The sequence below is a fragment of the Typopeltis vanoorti genome, chromosome 13 (assembly GCF_054136105.1).
Source record: "Typopeltis vanoorti isolate ZY-2024b chromosome 13, IOZ_Tvanoo_1.0, whole genome shotgun sequence".
NCBI classification, from domain to species: domain Eukaryota; kingdom Metazoa; phylum Arthropoda; class Arachnida; order Uropygi; family Thelyphonidae; genus Typopeltis; species Typopeltis vanoorti.
This window is the reverse complement of record NC_143561.1, coordinates 42,068,047-42,079,303: the sequence shown is the minus strand read 5'-3', so window position 1 is coordinate 42,079,303 and position 11,257 is coordinate 42,068,047. Positions and strand designations below refer to the sequence as shown.

Sequence of the window (11,257 nt, the reverse complement as noted above, 5' to 3'; positions counted from 1 at the left end):
TCCTTTCTCAGTGCTGATAATATTCCATTAAACCTCCTATATGAATTCTTCACAACACTTAACGCACAAATAAATTTCTTATGGAAAAAGTGAGAAATTAGCTAGAACACAATTAGCAGAGTGTAAGTATCTAGAAGAAAAACAACAAAAAATGATTTCTACAAATTATCAACACATTTGGTGTGTGTATGTGCATAGACAGACGTAGAGTTATGAAGGCAGTTTTATATTTTCTGTTTCCTATGAATACACATAAATAAATTTTCACTTTAATAATTAAAAAATTTTTTTTTATGTATAACAGTGCCGACTCCATCGAGGAAATGGAATTGTTTCCCTAATATGGTGAATGCCAAGAATACTCTGTAAATAACGTTCAAATCCTAATCCAAATCCACCATGAGGCACTGTACCAAATCTCCTCAGATCACAGTACCTTGAACATAAAAAAAATATATATAAATTCTGAAATTAAAATCTGTGAACTGTTTATTATATTATTATTATTATTTTATTCATTGAAAGTTTTTCCACTTGATTATATTATAAATTAAACATGCCAAGAATTATATTCTTGGTTCTTCCTTTATCCAAGTGTAAGCAAACAAAGTTCGTGTGAAGTAATTTCATGAGTGGGCAACTTGTACATAGAGGCTAATGACTTCGCATCAATTGCTTTAGTATCCCATAATGCAATGCACATATTCTTACAGATATGTATAATGCTATGCATTATGGGAAGGGCCACTACCCAGACCGGTTTTGATCTTTATTGAGGTCTCATCAGTGGGAGTCAGATCCAGAAGTGATACCAAGGTTTACAAGGTTGAAGTAATGTCGAAGTCATATTTCCACATACAAGTTGACAAAAGGTGTCACATCGTATTACTAAAAATACTCTGGATTAGAGATAGATGTAAAAAGTTTTTCCACTTGGTTGTATTATAAATTAAGCATGCCAAGAATGCTAAGTCATTAGCCACTATATAAAAGTTGCTCAGTCATGAAGCTACTTCATATGCAAACTTTCTTTGCTCACACTTGGATAAAGGATGAAACCAAGAATATAATTCCTTGGCATCTTTAATTTATATTATTTTATTCATTCATTTATAATTTTTTGATAGAAGGAAATCTTAATTAAATAAAAGTTACATGTGAAATGCTAAACTAAAATCCTAATACAAATCCACCATGAATTATTATACTAAATCTCCTCAGAGACAGTACCTCGAACATAAAGATATATATATATATATATATATATATATATATATATAAATTCTGAAATTAAAATCTGTGAACTGTTTGTTTTATCATTATTATTTTATTCATTTATTTATATTTTTTGATAGAAGGAAAACTTAATTAAAGAAATCCTTTCTTTTAAGGAAGCCAGTTTATTTATTTATTTATTTTTAGAGGTCATGTCAGTAGAATAACTTGTGATCAATTCATCGTTTCAAATCCTCTCTAGCTTACTATATGTAATGTAACTTAGCTTGTCCTGTGTTTTTGTATATGCTCCAGATGATGATCTTAACATGAAGATCGAAACGTCGGGATATTAAAAGTTATTTATACCACAGTTGAAAAAAAAAAAAAAAAATCAGCTAACGCCTTTTTATTCCCGTATACGGGGAGTAGGCAAGGCCATTTAGCCCTATCTAACTTTTGGAGACTGAGTGGGCGGTTCAATCTCCACTGGTACCAATCAGAGATAGATGGCCCAAGGCTATCACTAATTAAACGGTACACAGTGAAGAGAGTGGTCCCTAACACAATATATTTAATGTCTGAAATAATGTGGGTTCTACGGTCGATTTTCTTGAGTTTACGGAACGAAAAACCCGAGTTTCCGGGAGGAAAAACCCGCTTGCCCGTGCCAGAGATCGACTAACTCGGAAACCGGTCAAAAAAAGTATTAGAAAAATTTCCTCAAGTCACCGACTAGACTCGAAACCAAGTCTTTCTTCGTGCGGCCAAGCGCCGTGATGTGCAAACGCCACATCCACTGAGCTACACAGGCTCATACCACAGTTGTAAAGTGCATAATTTCTAAAACGAATTAAAGAAAAGTTACATGTAAAATGCTAAACTACAGAATATCTTATATTATGTAGCTTATCCTTGTAATAAATGATTAATGCCATTATATAGTATTACTAGCTAATCATCTGTCAGTGTTAATTCTGCAGTCAGCTGGAATCTGAGCAGATACTACTGTTTGATCTAACAACAGTTTATGTAAATTGCACAAAGATGCTCTTCTAACAGTAGGGGACAGTTGGTTTGTTACATTTAATCAAAAAATTATCACTAATAAATGTTTTGAAAATATTTCATAGCTTTCCTTATAATTTCTTTTCTATTTTCTTGCAATTCCATCTAAACATGAATCATCATCATCATCAAATTCCTGCCATGTACCCTCAAGGGGTGTACAGGATATGATAGTACTACATGAAAAAATTTACATCATTACTAACTTCCTATCTACAATTTTCCTCCAAATCAGTCTGTTACTTTTCAAGACTCCAACATTATCAGATCTTATATTTCTATCGTCTAAGGCACTTTGAACCATATCAATCCACCTATATCTTGGTTTTCCTCTGGGTCGTTTTGCTGCCAAACTGGCAGAGAACACTTGTTTTGCTAATCTTTCTTCGCCCATTCTGTTTAAGTGACCTGAGATTAGCTCTGCTAACGCATTCCAGGATGCTGACAATGCAAGTCTTTCCTAATATCCTCATTTTTAATATGATATTGCCATTGACACCATCTATTCACGCCTCTAATCTTTCTCAGGACCCTCATATCTGTGGTCTCTAGTCTTTAGTCAAGTGTTTTACTTCTGACCCAGCTCTCAGATCCATAAGTTAAAACTGGTTTGAACACTGTCTTGTATACAGCTAATTTAGTGTTCCGACTAATTTCTCTCTTATTCCATACGAATTTATTCAATTGCCTTCCCACCATACCAGCATTGCTGATTCTGTCGTCTATTTCTATATTTAATATACCATCTTCACTAAAAATCGTGCCTAAGTAGCTGAAATGTTTTACTTGTTCCACAGCTTCTCCACTCACAACACAGTTGACATTTTCAATGATTCTGCCTATTTTAATCTTCATACCATATCTATTACAACAGTTATTCAATTTAGTCAGAGAATCTTGCAGACCTGTAGTGGATTTATTTAGAGGTATAACATCATCTGCATAAAGCAAAGAGCTGACATTAACATCTCCAATTTTGATATCATGTTTAATACCACTTTCCTTAATAAAGTGATCCATATAGATAATGAATAACGGAGGGGATAATGTACATCCTTATCTCACACCAGATTTAACATTAAACCATCTTCCTGTACTTCCTTCAATTCTAACTGCTGACTTACAACTAAAATAAAGACTAAGTATCGCTTGATATAATGCCCCATTGACAACCATATATTAAATATGGTTGTCAATGGGGCATTGCTTTCTCGACTATTTGTCGTAAAGTGAAGATCTGATCCTGACAGCCTCTTTTTGGCCTGAATCCAGCTTGTTCTTTACCAAGCTTTTCTTCCACAATTCTTCTCGACCATACTTGCATAGGTCTTGCCAGGAACACTTAGTAGGGCAATACCTCTGTAATTCTCACATTCAGTTTTATTTCCCCTTTTATACATGGGTACTATGAGAGCTCTACTCTAATCATTGGGAATTCGTTCCTCTGTCCAGGCTTTCTGAACTATGCAGTGCAGCCACTGTATGACTCTTATACCACCATATTTCAACATTTCTGGTCGAATATCATTTACTCTTGCTGCCTTTCCACATTTCAAGCCTTTGATGGCTTTTTCTACTTCATGTATGGATACGTATTCCTTGCCACTGTGCTGTCATCACTGCTTGTTTCATTTAGCGGCTTTTCAAAGTAATTACTCCATACTTCAAGGATATCTTTTTCTCCCGTTTTCATGTCACCTTTATCATCTCTAACTCCTTTTACAGCACTCTTTCCTCAATTCCTAAGCTTCTTCAACAACCTCCAGAATATTCTGCCACCTTCTTGATATTTATTTTCTATATTCTTGCCAAAGTCTTCCCATGACTTCTGTTGAGCTAGTTTTACACAGTGCTTAGCATTCTTGCATTTGTCTCTATATTCTCTAAGAGTACAAGCTGACTTATTTGACAGGAACTTTTGATATGCTTTCTTCTTTTCCTTCAGGGAGTTCACCGGGGAATCACTGGGTTCATCAAAACTCCTTGGTGGACACAGGTCCACCAGGGAGTTCTGATTTTTTTATCCTTGCAGACTACCTCACCACATGCCTCTCTGGCAGAATCAATCAATGTTTTCTTCAGAGGTTTGCAACTGAATCTCCAAGGTTTGATTTCTGTTCTCTAACTCTTTCATTTTTTCTTCAATAATCTTTGAGTATTTTAGTCTACTGTTCACATCTGAGAGCTGTTCAACTTTTATTCGCTTTAAAACTTTCTTACATGTTATTCTTTTCAATATTAAATTCAATTTTATCCCGCTCAAGACTAAATAGTGATCACTTCCAATTTCAAATCCTCTGTACACTCTGGTGTCCTGCACCAGGGAGAAAACATCACTATCAACAATAACATAGTCAATGAGACTTTTCCTATTCCTTGCCTCTTCTCTCCATGTGAATTTGTGCACATTTTTATGTTGGAACATGGTGTTAGTAATAACCAGTTCATCTCTTGAGCAGAATTCCAACAGATATTTGCCATTATTATTAGCTTTTCTCTTTTCTCCAAATTTTCACAAAATATTTTTGTATGTCTCACAATCATTTCTTTCCTACTTTGCTATTTAGATCCCCAACAAAGGCCACCAACTTTTCCTTTTTCATTGTTTCAGTTGCTTTTTCTAAAGCCTCAAAAAATTCCTCCACTTCTACGTTAGTAGAACCTTCTGTGGGACCATATGCACAAATAAGTCTCATTGTGCAGTTCCCCATTCTCATATTTGCCCACATTACTGTACTTGAGACTGACTGCCATTCAAGAAGATTAGCCTCATATTTTGTGTTGAATACTATGGCTACTCCTTTTCCTTGATTGTCATTGCCTGAATATAACATTTTGTATTTATTGCTCAGAAAGATATTTCTTGTAATAATATTTCAAAACTACTTTTATTATAAATAATATATCTGTGCTAATTTTTTTTTCTTTTTATTTCAAAAAAAATAAAAAAAAAATCTGGCACAGTATGATCATTGTTATCTTTGTGACATAAAATAAACAATCTGAAAATAATGTTTGTTTATTTTATGAATGGGAAAAAGTTTTCTTTTCATAGTGCTTTTTTTTTTCTTTCTCAAACTGGCAAAAGAAACACTGTTATAGGTTCCATTCTAGTCATCTACTTAAAAAAACCTTTTCTGCTAGGCTTTTTTTTTTTTTTTCCCCATTCAGTAACTGAGTTAGTTGATCTTTGGCATGCAAATAAGATTTTTTCCTTCAGAAAATTCAGGTTTTTAACCACACCACTCAAGAAAATCAACCATAGAACTCACTATTTCAGACAATATATACTTTGCTAGCATTTAGAGCCATGAAAGAAGCTTAAATCTGTACCATGGCATAAAACACTGCAGGGTAGGGAAGCAAGTGTGGCAACATACATCTGCCACACTTTCTTCCGAAATGGCTGTAAAATCACTAACAACCTTGTAAATTAAAGATGCCAAAAAATTATATTCTCAGTTTCATCTTTAAACAAGTGTAAGCAAACAAAGTTTGCACATGAACTTCATGACAAGACAACTTGTATACAGAGGCTAATGACTTCGCCTCAATTGTCTTAATATCATATAATGCAACACACATATCCATATGGATATGTATAACGTTATGCATTATAGGTAGGGACACTACCCACCTTGGTTTGAACCTTTACTGCAGTCGAAATGGTCTGGTTTTGATTTCAGCAAAGATATATACAGAATATATGTGCATATAAAAAAAATATACAGTTGATTGTTGGATTATGTGTTGGAGTTTCACACATGATCTGGAAGACATGCATCGCCAAAGTATTAGATACAACGAATACAGATTGACTGATTATTATGGGGGACTTTAACTATGGCAATATAAAGATATAGACTGAAATGAAGAAACATCACAAAGGCAGCATGTGATGGAGGGGACTGGGGGGTGGGAGAGTACTGGACCTGGTCATAGGATCAGAAGAGCTATCCATGACCAAGTTGACAACACTGCCTCTGAATAATGAAAGTGACCCTGTGGTCTTGACTTGGAGATTGTAAAACATGAGGAATATTGTATCAAGAAGGGATATTTACGGAACTACAAGGAAGGTGATTATGATATGCTTAGAAAGAAGCTTAAATCTGTACCATGGCATAAAACAATGCAGGGTAAGGATGTTAGTAGGTGCAGGGAATATAGTTAAGGGTCATCTAGAAGAAGCAGTATTAAACTGTAAACCTAGGGTAAGGAGGGTTAATCAGGTAAGCATTTTCTTCTTCTGCAGCTCATGCTTAATGATATTATTCATCCATCTAATGCCTACCTGATTAACCCTCCTTACCCTAGGTTTACAGTTTAATACTGCTTCTTCTAGATGACCCTTAACTATATTCCCTGCACCTACTAACATCCTTACCCTGCATTGTTTTATGCCATGGTACAGATTTAAGCTTCTTTCTAAGCATATCATAATCACCTTCCTTGTAGTTCCATAAATATCCCTTCTTGATACAATATTAAATTTTGTAATTGGTATATAAAGAGAAAAGTGACCAGTAAACTCATGAACAGTACAAAGCTCAGGCAAGAAAGGTGACCAGCCTGGCAAGGAAGGCAATATCAGATTATGAGAAGAATCTAGCCAAGCAGGCCAAAGGAATTCCTAAAGAATTCTTTTGTTATGTAGCAAGTAAGAGGAAGAATGACTATGGAAGATTAATCTTAATGAGCAATGATGGTTACAAGAAGACAGAAGTGGATAAACTAGTTAGGTTACTGAGTGACCACTTTGCAAGGGTATATCATCCTAGTGAGATTACTGCTTTAACATATGTGACAGATACTAATGTGGGAATAGAGGTGGATGAATTGGAGGTTCTTAGGATGTTGCAGAATCTCAATGTAAATATGGCTGTGGGATTAGATGTGATATCAGTTCGGGTTTTGCTAGAACATGCAAGGGAACTGGCAATGCCTCTGACTAAGCTCTTTAATTTAAGTCTCAACTCTGGTAGAGTTCCAAGGGAGTGGAAAGAGGGCAAAATAATTCTCTTGAATGAGGAAGGTTATAAGACTGCAGTAGTAAATTATAAACTAATGGGTATCTTAGATATGGTGGTAAAAGTACTAGAAAAATTGGTCAAAAAGTGAATTCAAGACTGGGTAGATAAAAATATGATACTGTATAAGGGTCAACATGGTTTTGTGAATGGTCAGTCATGCCTAAGTAATTTACCAACTTTTATAATAGAGTAACAGGCTGAGTTGGATAAAGGAAATAGCTACATGATGATTTTGATGGATTTTGCAAAATCCTGCATGGAACTCTGTTATGCAAAGTAGAACAAACAGAGATGGATATGACACTGGCTAAGTGGATTAGAGGGTGCCTGCTGGACAGATATCAAAAAGTAGTATGTAGAGGGACAGAATAGAGGTGAAAACAGGTGACTAGTGGTGTGCTGCAAGGTTCAGTGCTGGGACCATTGCTGTTTAATTTGTACAGAAATGATGTAGGAAATAGCCTGAAAGGAAATATTGCTGATGATGAGAAATTAGATAGAGTAATGATGTTAAAATTAATCAAGGTGATGTGGAGAGCTTGCAGGATGATTTAAATAGGCTGTCAGTATGGACAAAAGATAACAGGTATCAGTTCAACATCGAGAAATGTAGAGCTATTAATTTTGGGATAAACAGATTACAAGTTGTGTATCACAATGATGGCCGTACTCCAGGAAATAGATGAGGCTAGAGATTTAGGGGTGGTGGTGGCAGACAGAGAGAGAGAGAGAGTTAAAAGTTTAGAGGTCATATTGCTAAGGTTGCTAAAGTAGCCCATAAGATTACTTGGCTATTGAAGAACACATGACAAGTAGAGATAAGGAAGTTGTTATTCCTCTTTGTAAGACTTTGATACATCCACATATGGATTACTCAAGTCTGGTCGCCTAGGTTTTCTGGGGATGAGGAAGTGGTGAAGAGGATTCAGAGGAAAGTGACCAAAATGGTGAGTGGCCTGTGGAATGCCCTATGAAGATAGATTGAGAGTGTGTGGATTGCAGAAGTTGGTTGATAGGAAAAAAAGAATATGATAGAAATATTTAAGTTGCTTAAGGGGTTTTATAGGACATCATCATCATCTTCCTTTTACCCTCTTTTACCTTGCGGTGTCGAGGGTTAGTTAATCGTTGGACCTCAAACCGTTCACAGGATAAGGTGGTCAGCCTTATGCCCCGGTGTATCCTATGGCCTGTAGTGTTGAGTTCTCAAGGCCAGTTTGCCTGCTTGCGGGATGATAAACCCCAGATAAACTGGGGAAAACCCTACTGTCTACGTCCAAGACCGGCTAACTTGGCTATGGCTGAGGAAGATCCTTAAGCTCCTCAAGTCGTCGGCGGGAATCGAACCTAGGACACTCCTTCCCCAGGCATATGGTTGCGAAGCGCAGCCACTAGGCTAACCGCGTTTTATAGGACATATGTAGGGGAAATGTTTTAGCGCTTGGCTGGAGGGACCAGAACTTCCATCCCTGGAAACTCAATAAAGGTGTGGTTAGTAGCGATGTGAGGACTAAATTTTTTGCTTGGAGAATCGTGAATGAGTGGAATGGGTTGCCAGAGTCAGTGTCAGTGCTTTATCTGTTAATGGGTTCAAGGAACAGTATGATAGATTGAGTGGACAGTTTAGGTTTCCTGCGATGAGTCTTAAGACTCCATGGAGGTGCCTGTACATGTACAAGCTGCATGGCCAAATGACAAAAGTCTAATGTGATGCAGCCTGACTCCCCCCCCCCCCCCTCCTCTGTATGTGTATGTGTGTGCGTGCACGCAGCCTGACTCCCCCTCCTCCTCTGTGTGAAGGGGAAGAATTCATTGCTGATACTTTAAGACTTCATAAAGAATTTGGTGTGTGTGTGGGGGTAGACAGCAGTGATATTCAAATGGTGTTCTGCAGAATTCTGGGGATGTCAGAAAAATATTTTAAAATTCTAATTTTCGTTGTTTCTTATTGTATTTTTTTTAAAACATTTTCATAATTAGCAGTTAATTATTGAAAAATTTAAAAAATCTTAATTAAAAATGTATTGCAATTAAGTTTTTAGATATCCATATAAACTATGTTGTATATACTTTCGAGTGCTGAGCCATACTAATCATTAACAGTTTAACTGCTTCTGAATAAGGGAAAAACTCTTTTGAGTTTATTATGATTCTTATTTTATATTGTTATTATTAATTATTATTTTAAAAGAAAGTATTATAATTCTAAAATTTTAATTAATTTTTATACCTAAAAATATGCACTAAAGTGGGCTGTACAGGATAGGATTCCATAGGTGTTGGAAGTCTGAAGACTTTGTTGGAAGTTCGAGGGGGAAGTAGGCTGATTGGTTTGGATAAACACCCAGAACAAAAATGATATTAGAGCAACTGATATAATCACAAGAAAGAACACACCGGTAACAGAGTTATGAAAGTAATCACATCACATTATATTTTCTTTCTTGTGGTCACATTACAAGAAAGAACATACTAGTAGCAGAGTTATGAAAGTTACTTATGTTCTTATATTCTCGTACGTTCTTCCTTGTGGTTATATTAGTTGCTTTAATATCGTTTTTGTTCTAGGTGCTTATCAGAACTTATCAGGCTCCTCTCCCTCGTACTTGTTACTCAAGGAGTACATATTTTTTATGTCAGGTCATGTCAAATAATCAGATCACATTACTAATCTGAATAACATAGTAATGTGGGATGGAAGCTTTTTTCCCCTAAGGACAATGTCTCTTATGATTTAATGCACTGTGATATTACATAAAAGTCACTAGGTCACACTTTGGAAGTAGTGTATCCTGTGTTAATGCACTGTGTAAGTATTTCACTAATTTATACACTGGAACATCTATGTTATTAACTATAATTTTGGGAATCTATATATATATATATATATGAGAAATATATAGATTGTGAAATGTGAGCTCAAATGACTGATACTTATATATATATATAGGGGTGGCTTAAGGGATAAAGCCAAATAACTGGGAGGAGACCTCTATATCACCTTTCAGGAATGCAGAGAACCAACTTGGAGGAGTTCTGATCTAAAGTCAAATCCTTACCTCCACATGGTGTGCCCCATTAGTAGGTATCTATTGGGTACTGAACAAACGAGGATGGGCTGGAAATTTGGGACTTAGCCGACAAATTGTACTTTTTATTGACTTAAACCACAAATGCATATAATGGTACAACATGATGAAATTTCATGCTGGCTTGGGCATCACCTGTTAAACAAGGTGCCCATTGTTTTTGTCAGGGAACTAGGGTGAACACTGAAAAGTCAGCTACTGAACAAATAACTCAACATCTGAGAAGAAGAATAAACCCAGCATCATAAGAAATGAAGATAGGAACCGTTAGTATAAGGAGTATTAATGGAAAGGAAATCAAACTTGTAGAAGAATTGGATATGTATCACATGGACATAATTGGCATTACAGAGACAGAAGACAAAAACAGGTGAGATTTTACTAAATAACAAGTATAAGATGTTATATTCAGGCAAAAAAAAAAAAAAGGAGAGCGACAGAATTGAACCCCAAATATGAAGATAAACTTCTTGATTGATATCAAGACAGTTTCAAGTAAAGTGATGTGGGACTTCAAAATGGACAATGAAACTTATTTGTGCCTATGGTCCCACAGAAGGTTCTTCTAAGGAAGAAGTAGAGAAAGTTTTTGAGCCATTAGAACAGGCAGGTTCCTGCATTCGATTCTCATTGCAAATGTGAGGAGCTAAGGTTCTTTCTCAGACATAGTCAAGCTAGTTGTCTTGGACTGCAGGGTTTTTCTCCCTAGTTTATCTGGGGTTTTTCCTCCCACAAAACAGACAAATCAATCTTAAGAACACAACATTTCACAGACAATCACACATGGTTACACAACGTTTCACAGACAATCACACATGGTTGAGCGTGTGGGTAACAACCCCCACCTTGTAG

General features: G+C 35.9%; 1 protein-coding gene across 4 annotated transcripts in view; it reads right to left on the bottom strand.

The window, feature by feature from the left end:
• Positions 1–241: 241 nt before the first annotated feature.
• The window catches only part of AsnRS-m (asparagine--tRNA ligase, mitochondrial), a 202,884-nt gene continuing 191,868 nt past the window's right edge, over positions 242–11,257 (bottom strand). For all 4 annotated transcript variants that reach the window (XM_090402537.1, XM_090402539.1, XM_090402536.1 and 1 more), the window contains exon 12: positions 242–436. In XM_090402537.1, the coding sequence (XP_090258663.1) occupies positions 292–436 (145 nt within the window). In that variant the 3' untranslated portion in view covers positions 242–291. The remainder of the gene's footprint in view (positions 437–11,257) is intronic.